The sequence below is a fragment of the Sinocyclocheilus grahami genome, unplaced genomic scaffold, assembly GCF_001515645.1.
Source record: "Sinocyclocheilus grahami isolate Dianchi unplaced genomic scaffold, SAMN03320097.WGS_v1.1 scaffold1669.1, whole genome shotgun sequence".
Classification (NCBI taxonomy): Eukaryota; Metazoa; Chordata; class Actinopteri; order Cypriniformes; family Cyprinidae; genus Sinocyclocheilus; species Sinocyclocheilus grahami.
The window spans coordinates 139,272-154,897 of record NW_015506848.1 but is presented as its reverse complement, the minus strand read 5'-3'; the positions used below and the strand labels follow the sequence as shown (position 1 = coordinate 154,897).

Below are 15,626 nucleotides of genomic sequence, written 5' to 3'. Positions count from 1 at the left end.
AGTAGCATTTACAACAGCGTATCTAAAAGTATGAGACAACAACAAACAAAAGACATAGGCCTACCATTAAAAGCCGTGCTTGCACAGGTTCTGCACGATCCTCTTCAATAATATCCTCAGCTTCTCAATCGGGCTCAAACTAAGCAATATTAACGATGCCATTGTTTACAATACAACCGGAGCACATGCCGCAGAGGTGAGGGGCGGAACGTTTAGACGTGTGCTAAAGCCGGTTTAGCCAATCACAACACACTGGGCTAGCTAACCAATCAGAGCCCATCGCCGATTTCTGAGGGAGGGGCTTCATAAAAACAGGAAATGATCAGCGCGTTTCTCAGAGAAGGGACAGAGCTGTGTGGAATAAAGTTAAATTATGTGAAAAATAATGTGTTTTTTTTAACGAAGCATTAACACGTTAGACTGCACCCCATAAACACAATCAAGCCTATAAAAAAACCCAGTGAACCACCTCTTTAAAGGCCCTTTCACACGGGACGCGGAAAGTGGTGGAATCACCGCGCAGCTGCCGCTTTCTCTCGTAGTGGAAGCGGTTTGTTCAGTTGAAGCCATGTTTATACTTTTGCCTGCCTCTACAGTACACCGCGAGCCTGCAGACCGTGCGCTACTCCCTAAACGGACGCAGGTTTTTTTGACACTTGCTCGCCTTTGTATAATTCTGTGAAACGACAGGGGCCGACTCGGAGTAATTGTTCTCCAAACCATCAGAAAGCAGCGGTGAAAGTTTGCCAAGTAGTTTTTCAAACAATCATTTTGTGAGAAGTTTATGAATAAATGGATTTCTTCACATATAAACTGATAAGGTTGTGGGTCATTTTGGAGGACACATGTGAAAATGTGAAAGTACACTGCGTAAACCCACACAAAAGAATCAAATCGTGTAAAACCCAGTAAACTTGAGATTATGACTTGTGACATTAGAACAAAACATACTGTTTGAATATGATAACATATTTATAACACTAAATTGAACAATATTGACTGAACAATACTGATTATTGATTACAATACTGATTCAAACACTGATGAATGGTACACCACAAAAACATCTTAAGCTTTTGGTTTTATTGTTCATCAAAAAAAAACTGAGCAAATAGTGTTAAATTCTCATTTTAAATTTACATTTTAGATAAACTTTCTAATTTGAATAAGCTTTAGTTTATATACAACAAAATAAACTACATAATATTTATATTTTTTTTTTTTGCCTATAGGGGTGCTTACATTGGATGGCCAATTTCACATGTATTTTGTGTATTTTCAAAATACTGTATTTGTATTTAAATAAATTTTTCCACACAGTATTTTGTATTGTTATATTAAATAAATTGTCATGTATTTATGCCCATCTCTGTGTTCACGCAGGCACTGTAAGAGGTGTTTATGGACTCCTTTTGGTGTGCGGTGTGTTTAAGGGGGAAGTTGTGGCCTAATGGTTAGGGAGTCGGACTCATAACCCACAGGTTGTGGGTTCGAGTCTCATACTGGCAGGGATTGTAGGTGGGGGAAGTGAATGTACAGCGCTCTCTCCCACCTTCAATACCACGACTGAGGTGCCCTTGAGCAAGGCTGCTCCCCGGGCACCGCTGCAAAAAAAAGTGGCTGCCCACTGCTCCGGGTGTGTGTTCATGGTCTGTGTGTGTGCACTTTGGATGGGTAAATGCAGAGCACTAATTCTGAGTTTGGGTCACCGTACTTGGTCACTTTCACTTTAAGAGGACTTGGAGGCTCATTAGTGAGGACGCAGACTTCACTTTGATTTAATTTACTTCAAACAATCATTTTGTGAGAAGTTTATGAATAAATGGATTTCTTCACATATAAACTGATAAGGTTGTGGGTCATTTTGGAGGACACATGTGAAAATGTGAAAGTACACTGCGTAAACCCACACAAAAGAATCAAATCGTGTAAAACCCAGTAAACTTGAGATTATGACTTGTGACATTAGAACAAAACATACTGTTTGAATATGATAACATATTTATAACACTAAATTGAACAATATTGACTGAACAATACTGATTATTGATTACAATACTGATTCAAACACTGATGAATGGTACACCACAAAAACATCTTAAGCTTTTGGTTTTATTGTTCATCAAAAAAAAACTGAGCAAATAGTGTTAAATTCTCATTTTAAATTTACATTTTAGATAAACTTTCTAATTTGAATAAGCTTTAGTTTATATACAACAAAATAAACTACATAATATATTTTTTTTTTTTTTTTGCCTATAGGGGTGCTTACATTGGATGGCCAATTTCACATGTATTTTGTGTATTTTCAAAATACTGTATTTGTATTTAAATAAATTTTTCCACACAGTATTTTGTATTGTTATATTAAATAAATTGTCATGTATTTATGCCCATCTCTGTGTTCACGCAGGCACTGTAAGAGGTGTTTATGGACTCGTTTTGGTGTGCGGTGTGTTTAAGGGGGAAGTTGTGGCCTAATGGTTAGGGAGTCGGACTCATAACCCACAGGTTGTGGGTTCGAGTCTCATACTGGCAGGGATTGTAGGTGGGGGAAGTGAATGTACAGCGCTCTCTCCCACCTTCAATACCACGACTGAGGTGCCCTTGAGCAAGGCACCGAACCCCCAACTGCTCCCCGGGCACCGCTGCAAAAAAAAGTGGCTGCCCACTGCTCCGGGTGTGTGTTCATGGTCTGTGTGTGTGCACTTTGGATGGGTAAATGCAGAGCACTAATTCTGAGTTTGGGTCACCGTACTTGGTCACTTTCACTTTAAGAGGACTTGGAGGCTCATTAGTGAGGACGCAGACTTCACTTTGATTTAATTTACTACTTTACTATTACTAATTTACTAATTTACTCTCTCTATAGGTTCGATCTGGTCATGTGATCACACTCAGTGCTAATATGTGATGTGTTTTATGTGAATTCTTCAGTTTCTTCATTAAAGTGTCCCAAGACATGAACCAAAGCAACCAGAGATGAATAACACTACACAACCTTGATTTGACTGCTGTATCAACATATATCTTATCGTAATCTCTGAGCTCAGAGTAGGTTTGTTTTGAAAGGTTTATTCAATATCATTAAAATCCATTCCTCTGTGGTGTAAATTAATGGCATTTTTACTTCTGGAACCCTACTGTTGTGCTCTATTGAGGACTAAGTGGGCCTTGTAGAAGCATTTCTCTTTAGTATAGCTGTGAAAAGAAACAGATTAATTCATTAATCTGTGGATGCCAGAGCATTTTAAAGACATAGTCACAAACAAGCATACGTGCACACACACACACACACACACACACAGGGTAATTAAACTCGCATCACATTTTTCATCTTGCATTCATTAATGAATTAGCATATTCTCTCTAACTCGCTCCCACACAAACATCCTTTCATAGAAACCATAGCACGTTATAAGTTGTAACAATTACATACAATTCGGTCAGGTCGTCACCATCTAGACTCCCCACAGTCAAAGCAAAAAGGGAAAACCTCTCTGATTTCCTGCACATTTCCCCTAAAACATCACCTCTTGTTCTCTCATATACTGTCTTTGCCCTTTAAAACTCCTCTTTCTGCCCTCCTCCTCCTCCTCCTCCTCCCCCCTCATCCACATCCTCTCTCGTTCTCATTCAGAAACAGATGCACCAGTACAGCAGCCAACCCACCCCCTCATTCTCTCTCTCTCTCTTCCTTTTTTTCTTTCAATTTGCATTCGCTTGAGTAAGCGTGCCAATGAGTTAACTTGGCATGCTTTATTGGACTCCCATGGAGCATGCCCGATGCTTAAGACATCTGAGCAAAGAGTATGTGTGTACGAGTGTCTGTGGATTTACTTAGCTGTAGTTTGGGAACTAAATTAATGTGTCAAATCTGACGAAATTTCCCTCTGGCCAAGTCCAGGAATGTTCTCAATTGGAAAATCAAATAATGGGTTATATGGTTTGTCCTCATTTACATACTGTAGGCTATTCAGTCCCTATCATTACTGTGCTTTTCAGTGATCTGCACCTGTCCGTACAGCACTGCTATGCACCGGCCAGGAAATGCTACTGAGCTTTAATACCATCAAACATCAAGGTTCAACATGCTATCACTTTTTTCACCACCAATTAGGCTGTTTCTGTCCCCGCCAGATTTCTTGTAAGATGCACCAGGAGCGTAACCCCTTCACACAGCTGTAAGATCACATCCAGAGGGAGTGCTGCTGGCTCATGTGTCGGCGGAGATTCTTCACCTGGATCAAACTCAATTGCTGGCTCCGTTTGGCATTTTGCAAATCAGATCACTGAAAAGAGGTCACGATGTAATTGTGTTTAGTCAAGAGTGTGTGCATGCTTAAATTGATTTGGTCCGTGTTACACGAGACTGGAGGTGGTGAGGGTCACATAGGGCACTCGGTAGGGGACCCTCAGGGTTACATGCTTACGCACTTTGAGTTTCTCACCCTGAGCATCAGACGTATCCCTTACAAAAACGTACCATGATAAGTTCACGCCAAAAATACCACAGATAGTTGTCTACAGTGTATGTGGCACCACTGTCATCATCAAAAAAAAAAAATTAAAAGACAAGATTCTGAAAACTCCTTACGTTGAGATCCTGTAGTCCCAATATGCGGCAAAATTTGAAGGAGTTTATGGACCATGAGAGTGATTAACTGGAAAAAGTAGAGTACACTGCCAAAAGCTCCTTTTCAGTACAAATATCTAAATGTATCATATTTTTTTATGATTTTCAGTAGTAAGAATAATTATACTACTTGGTGAAAACTATGATTACTTTGGTAATTCTTATTATACTTTCTGTGATGAATTCTGTACATTCTTGCCCATAGTCCTGTCAGTCTAAATACCTACGCAAGGAACGAATTATGGGTTTCATTGGAGGTGAAGGATCTTATAAAATTACATTTGTAACCTACTTTTAATTTTATATATAGTCATTATAATACGGACACTGTAAACACATAGTAAAACTCCATTATATGGGCTGCTAAAATAAGCTAGTATGTGGCAAACATTAAACAAATGAAGCCGGTCGAATAATTCGACAGACTCATACATAACTGCGGGAACTTAAGGTGAAAGTTTGGTTACAGTTGGGCGCACATTTCTGTGCACTGACTGTAGCCTATTTATTGGTATATAATAAACATATTGAACGTGTAGGTTCATTTTAAAAGACTAAAATACTACGGAAGGCTGACACCTGTTCTCCAGAAACCGGGCAGCCGAGATTAGTCATCACTACCACAGACCGAAAACAAGTTCAGCCGAATCTGCCGGCGCTCCTCAGTCTTAATAAATTATGCAATTTTGCTTCTCAATTTATTTTGAGATCTTTCTGCTTATTTAGAAAAAGAATGTGCTGAGAGTGAAGAGCGATGATCCTTTGTGCTGGTATAAGCTTTAAAGGTAAACTAGAACTGTAACATCAGCCTACCAATCCATTACAGCCAAGCAAGACCTTTCTTAAAGTGGTCTTCCAATAGTCAGATTTACAGAGACTGCTGACTGGCATCAACTCACATCTTAAGATCCAATGACACTGGGATGGGGCTTCGGAAACTGACCGTCTATTTTACAATCGTTAAAGAGGATTCCAAATATCTGTTTAGCAGTTATGGGAAAACTGCTTTTTATCTTTCAGCGCAATGTTTATATGACACAAAAACAATGAGAATCTCAATTAGGGTGACATAATTTATATACATTTGAACACATCCATTAATACTACCTCTAGATAACATCATAATTTATATAAACAATAAAACAGTGATGAACAGCGAAATGGTAGTTTCAGAATTTGCGTTCATTTAGACAGCCTGATGCTTCATTAACTGAACTGTAGGACATGACATGAATTTGAACTGATAATGAATTCAAAAGCAATCTAATTGCATGGTTCATCTTAGTTAGTGGTTAGATTAATGCAATCACTTCTGGTGGTTAATCAACTACGATGGACACCTGTCAGTTACAACCAGTGAGGGGATTCAAATGATATAAATGCATGTGACAATGAATCTTTAGCTAAACAATTTGGATTCCAGTCTAACATCATCTTCAGGTGTTTAGGTGTTTTGAAGTCTAAAGTGTAAGTTACAATAGATCTGCTATCACTGGGATCATGTAGCCATTCGGAAGCAGTTCTTCATCGATCTGTTAATTTATCAATAATCCACATCCTACATTGTCAAAGACGACCACCACTACCCCTTTACACACACACACACACACACACACACACACATGAATTAACTCACTCTCTGAAATTAAGACATCGCAGAAAGAGCTTTGTGATCAATGAATAACAAGCAAGATCCGCCTCTTTTTTCTGCCAGTGCAATTAATTCAGTCTGGATAATGAATCCAGACAGGATCAAATTAAATCTGTCCAGATATATTGATGTTCCTTAGCGTTAGAGACATAAATTAACAATGTAATACTCATAATGCACAGTTTGTATTTGAACAGTTTTTTATTGATTTTAATTGTCTTTGTATCATCTGTCTCTATCTATTCTGTTTTAACAGTAACACAGGTTAAATGGGTCTGGTATTATGACTGATGTCTTAGTGCAATCAGAATAGACAGTATGTGTTTTATAGTATTATCCTTCTTTATATTTAATGATGTAGCTATTACCATTGCTGTCTTGTCTCTTCAAAACCCTCTCTCCCCTGAGAAAGGACAAGTATGTCCAGATGGAGACCTATGACTCTCATTATGGCAGATTACATGCACCGCATGCCTATACTGAAAATAGTACACGGCCGTTACATTTGATCTCCATCAGTAAATATAGATAAATGGCGACATGACTATATGCTATATAAGTATGAATATACGAATCAGCCATCTATCATGGCTCCAGTATCAACTGACCTGCTTTATCATGAGTCAGCAAAAAAAGCAACATTCACAACCCATTTTGCCAACATGTGTTCAATCTAGCATGAAAAAAATAGGATTCTTTAGTTCACTATTTGATCTTCAACCATAGTGTTCATATATTCATGCATGGCTTGCTTTAATATCATCACAGTCCATTGTCATTGAGTTAATTGACAGCAGAAGCAATAAAACAGAAGATTTTAATTGGCATTGTGGACCAATTTGTATGGGGGAAAGAGCAGGTTATATTAAACAATCAGCTGACACTGTCTATAAGCAACATTAAGACTGTTATTGCCATATGTACTGTACAACAGAATCTCTTAATGTTTAACACTCCCAACACACACAGTACAAAGAGCTGAAGATGAATACTCTCCAGACAAAAATGTTTCCAACTGTTGCCTGTTACAAATAATCCACACTACAGATGTGGAGTTTTCCCACCCGGAAAGCTATGCCTCTGTGATTCCATCCATATGACAGACGGATCTAAAGCATGCCGACTCCATGATGTCATTTGCTTTGCCAGTTATTGCAAACCTGCAACAGAAAAGGGTCACCAGCAGCAAAATATGGTGGTCATGTCCTATCCTGCATTGTGGCTCAGTGCCAAAGCAATGAGTGAGTGCATTCACAGACAGTGAAAAAAAAAATAATAAATCACTGGAGCTTGTGCTTTTGGTTGCTCATAGACGTTCATATTCCACTGCACTATCCAATGTTTTAGAGGGCTGACCATGGTCTCCATTATTATTGATAGCCTCACCTACATCAATGCTCATTGCTCATTTGCATGAAGTTTGGCTATGCTTATTTTTATAATTTTTTTAATTTAGCAACAGAAAAGGGTCACCAGCAGCAAAATATGGTGGTCATGTCCTATCCTGCATTGTGGCTCAGTGCCAAAGCAATGAGTGAGTGCATTCACAGACAGTGAAAAAAAAAATAATAAATCACTGGAGCTTGTGCTTTTGGTTGCTCATAGACGTTCATATTCCACTGCACTATCCAATGTTTTAGAGGGCTGACCATGGTCTCCATTATTATTGATAGCCTCACCTACATCAATGCTCATTGCTCATTTGCATGAAGTTTGGCTATGCTTATTTTTATAATTTTTTTAATTTACATTTATAACACTTAAATGTAAATGTTTTAATTATAACACTAAAACGGTCTTTATTGCCTTGACATATGGGAGTGAGGGCCAATTTAACATCTTTATCTTTTGACCAATGCAATCTTTCGAATTTTTTTCCCTTTTTTGGAAATTCGTTTGCTATTGGGGCAAATGGGAATGCAAAAAAATATATGTGTTGTAGTTTCCGTTCTTGACTATAGATATTTCCCATTACAACCTATTTACCTATGACGACTTCTGCTTCTGGGAACCATTGAAATGTGAAAAGGGTCCATTAATCTTTCTTCAACAAGCTGCACAATGTGAAGGATCATATCTGAATATGCAAAAACACGCTGTAGTTCGATTATATCTGTGCATGTAAATATACTTCTGTGTGCAGACGAGTGTTGCTTTTAGTTGGAGAGAAAGAAAAATGTGCATGTGAACATTTATATCCACCACATGAGAGAGAACATCACCTGTGATTGGTTACTGGAAAGGAATTAAACTTGGTGAATATGCCTTCTTTCTCTCTCTGTCTGTGTGTGTGTGTGTGTGTGTGTGTGCATGTTTATGAGGACACAAATTTGTATAATAACATGGGTATGACATAGGTATTACAACGAGAAGGTGATTTATGAGGACATTTTCAGTGTCCCCGTAATTCAAAAGGCTTATAAATAATTCAGAATGAGTTTTTTTGAAAATCTAAAAATGCAGAAAGTTTCCTGTGAGGAGTAGGTTTAGGGGTAGGGTTGGTGTAGGGCAATAGAAAATACGGTTTGTACAGTATAAAAACCATTACGCCTATGGAGAGTCCCCATAAACCATAAAAACAAACCTGTGTGTGTACATGGTTTTCTATACATGGGGACTTAAACCTGAATACACACCAACTCATGGGGACTTGTGTCACCGTGGGGACCTAATTTGAGGCCCCCATGGGTACAGAAGCTTATAAATCATACAGAATGAGGGGTTTTTTTTAGATTGTAAAAATGCACAAAGTTTCCTGTGAGGTGTAGGTTTAGGTGTAGGGTTGGTGTAGGGTTACAGTTTGTACAGTATAAAAACCATTACACCTATGGGGAGTCCCCACAAGGAATAAAAACAAACCTGTGTGTGTGTTTCTGCACTAGTCCTCTTCTCCAGAGCTCCTGCAGGCTCCCGTGTTATTTGCAAAATCTATAATAGCCCCAAATTAACTGGAAATTACACAAATATGGCAGTCAGCCTTGTTTGCTTTTCCTCGTATTTCTCAGTGCATCTAAAAGCATAAGCGATCTGACTTTAGCTATGAACTGAAGTACCAGCAGCACTCTGCGTTAAGGGTGCGACAAAGACGGACCAGTTTGTGCACTAATGCCACTATTAAGTCTACATTAACTATGAAACATGTACAGTGTTGAGAAACAAACCCCCCACATTTATTTATATTAATCACAGTTGGCACGCAGGCGTCGCAGTAGTTGCCATCCTTATGTTGCATATTGCAGATCCAGATGCTATGTTCTTAGGTTACATGCTTCCATATTACTGTCTGTCAAACGAGTATTTCATATTTAAAACAAATTCTCCGAAAACGGTGACATATTATACATATGGAAACAGTTTCATCTCTCTAACGTTGAAAAAAGGGAGAGGTATCTTTGTCCTACTATAATTGCTCACAGTGACGGCTTACTTTTTTCTTTCTTCTCTCTCTTTTTCATAAACTAATTCCAATATTTCACAGGATTGTGACCCAGACATGTGTGTGTGTGTGTGTGTGTGTGTGTGTGTGTGTGTGTGTGTGTGTGTGTGTGGAGTCAAGCCAAGCTGTAGGAAAGTGGGAGAGTATCTTAAAAGCACATACATTACCATCTGTTTCATTATAACTGTTTATCATGCTGTCATTTTCTAGGCCCCCTTGTACCTTATCTGAAAAACAGGATAGAAGGAGGAATTTGGTGAGTGATTAACCCATCAAAGTCACATCATTGCTTTCCTATGTTCTCTTCTGTGCTTCTATGTCTTTATAACTTTCCTATCTCTGGGTCTTGCTTTGAACTTTCTCTCTTTCTCTCTCTCACACACAAATACAAGTTCATCCAGTCACTGCAATTGATTACAATTGTCTGATGAAATTTTGTCTCTTTTGCTTTGCCATGCAAAATAAAGTGGTTTACACAGATGGTACGATAAGGAAAATTGTCATATTTTTAGCTGTACATGTGGTTTGCTCTTATTTGTGCTGATGAAGCCACATTTTTGGCCACCTCAGTTCAGATCAGTGTTCTCAACCTAAAACATGTGTGAGGAGAGTAATGCAAGATATAGGCAAAGACTGTGATTGGCTGATCATGCTGTCAATGGCATAACGCCCATTTACAGTATGATGTTCATAACGGATACTCAGACTCTCCTGCCTGCTTCAAAATGGTGAAAATAGTCTAATTACAAAGTAAACAACTCAACCACTTAGACACAATCACTTTTCATCATGTCTGAATCTAAATGACCCTGAAATTACATGAAACACAAAATGATCTTTAAGTACATTTGTTAATAAATAAAATAAAGCTGCACCTCCTTTCCTGTGTCCATCAGTGCAAGAATTGAATGGCTAATAATAACAACCAAACAAAAAGTGAATATTCATAATAATAAGAAAATACTCTGTAAAAAATTAAACTTACAACTTAAAAGTTATTTACGCAAAAACATACTGAAACTTTGATGCAATTTGGTTTTATTAAAAAATGTTAATGCAACAAATGGTCTGCTATTATCTCTTTATAGACGCTACCACACTAAATATGGGCATGTTTATTGTATTGGGTTGTCACTTGATAACCAGTATAAAATCTGAGTCCTAAATCAAAAGCAGTTGAGATTCTTAATAGGAGAAGATAACAATCATAAATATCAGAAACAGACAGCAGAGCTTTTGAGTCTCAATCAGGCAAACAATTATACTTCCTCTTCAGGGGTTAAATCAGTTCAGCATATTGCTGCAATCTATTTTTCCTAAACTTCTCTTCTATTGTGTATGACTAATTATTTGACCTCTGTTTGATGACTGGGTAAAGGTTTTATTACAGAGCTTATGATATCTTATTCCATGACTGAAAGTCACGCATGACATGTAGCCTAGTGATTCTTTGAATCAGTCGTTTCTGTTGTGTTCCGGACCATTTACTCCCAATTTGAGCCATAAAGAGAATACACACATATATATTTACACACTCCCATATGAGCACTGAAGAATGTTTTTAGTAAGATATATTTTTGCAGTCCCTCCAGGTCATCAATTTTGTTTGCAGTCAGACATACAGTGGGTACGGAAAGTATTCAGACCCCCTTAAATTTTTCACTCTTTGTTATATTGCAGCCATTTGCTAAAATCATTTAAGTTATTTTTTTTCCTCATTAATGTACACACAGCACCCCATATTGACAGAAAAACACAGAATTGTTGACATTTTTGCAGATTTATTAAAAAAGAAAAACTGAAATATCACATGGTCCTAAGTATTCAGACCCTTTGCTCAGTATTTAGTAGAAGCACCCTTTTGATCTAATACAGCCATGAGTCTTTTTGGGAAAGATGCAACAAGTTTTTCACACCTGGATTTGGGGATCCTCTGCCATTCCTCCTTGCAGATCCTCTCCAGTTCTGTCAGGTTGGATGGTAAACGTTGGTGGACAGCCATTTTTAGGTCTCTCCAGAGATGCTCAATTGGGTTTAAGTCAGGGCTCTGGCTGGGCCATTCAAGAACAGTCACAGAGTTGTTGTGAAGCCACTCCTTTGTTATTTTAGCTGTGTGCTTAGGGTCATTGTCTTGTTGGAAGGTAAACCTTTGGCCCAGTCTGAGGTCCTGAGCACTCTGGAGAAGGGTTTTGTCCAGGTTATCCCTGTACTTGGCTGCATTCATCTTTCCCTCGATTGCAACCAGTCGTCCTGTTCCTGCAGCTGAAAAACACCCCCACAGCATGATGCTGCCACCACCATGCTTTACTGTTGGGACTGTATTGGACAGGTGATGAGCAGTGCCTGGTTTTCTCCACACATACTGCTTAGAATTAAGGCCAAAAAGTTCTATCTTGGCCTCATCCGACCAGAGAATCTTATTTCTCACCATCTTGGAGTCCTTCAGGTGTTTTTTCATGTGTCTTGCACTGAGGAGAGGCTTCCGTCGGGCCACTCTGCCATAAAGCCCCGACTGGTGGAGGGCTGCAGTGATGGTTGACTTTCTACAACTTTCTCCCATCTCCCGCCTGCATCTCTGGCGCTCAGCCACAGTGATCTTTGGGTTCTTCTTTACCTCTCTCACCAAGGCTCTTGTCCCCTGATAGCTCAGTTTGGCCGGACGGCCGGCTCTAGGAAGGGTTCTGGTCGTCCCAAACGTCTTCCATTTAAGGATTATGGAGGCCACTGTGCTCTTGGGAACCTTAAGTGCAGCAGAAATTTTTTTGTAACCTTGGCCAGATCTGTGCCTTGCCACAATTCTGTCTCTGAGCTCTTCAGGCAGTTCCTTTGACCTCATGATTCTCATTTGCTCTGACATGCACTGTGAGCTGTAAGGTCTTATATAGACAGGTGTGTGGCTTTCCTAATCAAGTCCAATCAGTATAATCAAACACAGCTGGACTCAAATGAAGGTGTAGAACCATCTCAAGGATGATCAGAAGAAATGGACAGCACCTGAGTTAAATATATGAGTGTCACAGCAAAGGGTCTGAATACTTAGGACCAGGTGATATTTCAGTTTTTCTTTTTTAATAAATCTGCAAAAATGTCAACAATTCTGTGTTTTTCTGTCAATATGGGATGCTGTGTGTACATTAATGAGGAAAAAAAATGAACTTAAATGATTTTAGCAAATGGCTGCAATATAACAAAGAGTGAAAAATTTAAGGGGGTCTGAATACTTTCCGTACCCACTGTATATTGAGATGCAACACGCTGAGCCCTTTACAATGGAGCATAAACTTTTCGACTGCATTATGTATGATTCGTCTTAAGGAGAATCAGCACAGTGAACCTATAAGGCAAATATGTCAGGATAATATATAGTATGGGATTTTATTTACCATCTGTGGAAGGTGTGCACATCTGACTGTGTTTTGCACAGGAAAGGTAAGATGTTTGAATCTGATATCTCACACACATTCAAACAGAAAAAAAAAACTGAATGGCATTGTGGTCCAGTATACTATCAGTGAAATGGTTATTAATATCAAATCAATTTCTAAAGCAAACTAATGAACTACTGTGTGCTTGTGTTTATGTGTGATTGTCAAAGGGAAATGTATCTTACTAAACCTCATGACCCCTGTGACATGTGAAAGGTCAGGTTTAAGGCGTAGTGGGAGATGAGGTGAGAAGTTGTGAGGGTCAAAGGTGACGCTCATCATGTTAAACAGCTGCTATGTGCTGTATATCATTCTTTTAAATCATTTTCTCTTTTTTCGTTATTTATTTCCATTTCAGGTTTATTTGCGAACCTATTTTTCTATTGTTTAATTGTATTTATTTATTTATTTATTGTAAATACATGACTTTGACTTTTCCGTGCATGTGTGTGTGTGTGGTCTCAGCTTGTGTATGTGTTCATGCCTGTGGTCTCCGTACCCCCTGCTGGTGGAACAGAACACATATCCTTTCTGCCAAAGTTACACACACCATTAGACACCACACACAATCAGTCACATGACTACAGCAGACTATTCCATAGCATGACACAATAAAACTGTGTGCAATATAATGAGTTTCAGGGCTCCATCTAAGCAGACAGTGCCATTTGTGTCCCAATGACTGACTACTTATATAATTGTTTTCTGATTTCTCATTGAGGAAGTTGAAGAGAAGAGAAGGCTACTTATTTCTCTCAGGTTTTGAAGATACTGATGTTGAGGTCATTTGGAGGCCAGAGAGCACACAGTATCAGGGCTAAAGTGGTGGTCGCAGGCGTAACGTATCAAATATCCATCAGAGTTTATCTGACACTCTTCTTTTCCTTTCCTCTTCCTTCCTTCCTTCCCCCAATAACACTCGATCTCATCGGTCTGTTCTTCCTTGTCCATGCATTCTTCTCTTTGCATTCTAACAAAGAGTGAACATTGTAGCTTGGAGAAGCTGGTATCAGATGCATTGATAGGGCTGCCTCTTCTAAATGAATTACTCCAGACAGACAGTCTCTGGAGAGTTCATGTCTGTAATCAAACCATTAGTCAAACAAATGTTAATGGACTGTCTACATATCAACAGACCAGTTGGTTCAATTCTCTAGTTCAACTTCTTTTAATGCATAATATATTCATGAAGCATGAAGTTACTTAACAACAGATAATACTGTCTATATTAATTGCTATCACTATGCTTACAAGAGGGGGGAGGGGGGTTACAAATCGCACCTAGATCGGACTGAAAGGGCACTACTTTAGCATCGGCAATTAAAGGGCCAACCCCACCCCCCATGCACGCCACTGTTTATCTGTGTTCTGCATGCATCATCCAGGCAAATGAGCTGAATAAGACATACTATAGTGAGCCATAAGATCAATAGATTACAATCTGTGAATGTTTCAAAAGTTTCCAAGTGAAGAGCTGGTTGTCTGAAAGTGCTGCCTGCTTCACTGATGCGCATCAAAGCTGATGTAACCTTTAGGGAGCACCAATTCCACTCAGCCATCATGCTCTAGTGGATGCAAATGCTCTGGAAATCCTCTGTATGTGTGTGTGAGAGTGTGTGTTCGGGCCTCCTGTCTAATGTCTGAACTGCCAGATTTATCCAGATTGCATAGAAATTTGTCTATGGTTGAAGTTTATCTTGCTATACAGAGCTGCACAAACAAGCCGCAGATCCTACAGAAGGGCACTTTTATATCAGAAAATATATTGGAAATCCTCAGATTTATATTCAAGCCCATTTATGATAATATATGCAGTCTGGAAGAACAGAAGTGCATGTCACAGATACATTCAGAAAATAAAATAAATACTATTTCTGTAAATAGTATTTAAAACAGTGGGCACTGTTCATGCAGCCATACATGTTTCCAACAGTACTATGCTACATTGTTGTCACATGACCTTCATGATGTTCAAGTTATACAAGAAATGATACAGGAAATAAAAAAGATCATTTATCTTTTTAGTTCTATTTTATGTAAGAATGTCCTAACTTTAGGCAGTGAGGTAAACATTGAGGCTGTGATTTAGCTTAATTAGTCACTGAAAGTACAATTTTGAGTGCATTGGATTGTGGGATTATTCCTTACAGCAAGTTATGTTGTATACTTATCATTTCGTACGGTGGCCGAGAGAGCTCAATGCGCTGCAAATGAAAAAACACATGCAAATAGAAAAACACCTGCAGATTAAAAAAACATCATCAATTTGACAACACACGCGCTGCAAATGCTCACAACTCAACCAAATAAAGAAACGCGCTGCAAAACCAGAAACGCGTTACAAATACTCACAACACAACCAAATAAAGAAACGCGCTACAAATGCTCACAACACAACCAAATAAAGAAACGCGCTGCAAATGCTCACAACACAACCAAATAAAGAAACGCGCTGCAAATGCTCACAACACAACCAAA

The 15,626-nt window shown here is 38.7% G+C and overlaps 1 protein-coding gene across 1 annotated transcript in view; it reads right to left on the bottom strand.

The window, feature by feature from the left end:
* Positions 1-3,516, bottom strand: part of LOC107571920 (tumor necrosis factor receptor superfamily member 16-like) — a gene marked incomplete at its 3' end in the record, with an annotated part of 16,095 nt that extends 12,579 nt beyond the window's left edge. The window contains exons 1-2 of the mRNA XM_016258305.1: positions 3,440-3,516; positions 2,647-2,671 (exon numbers count right to left, since the gene is read on the bottom strand). Coding sequence (XP_016113791.1) covers positions 2,647-2,671; positions 3,440-3,516 — 102 coding nt within the window. The remainder of the gene's footprint in view (positions 1-2,646; positions 2,672-3,439) is intronic.
* Positions 3,517-15,626: the final 12,110 nt, after the last annotated feature.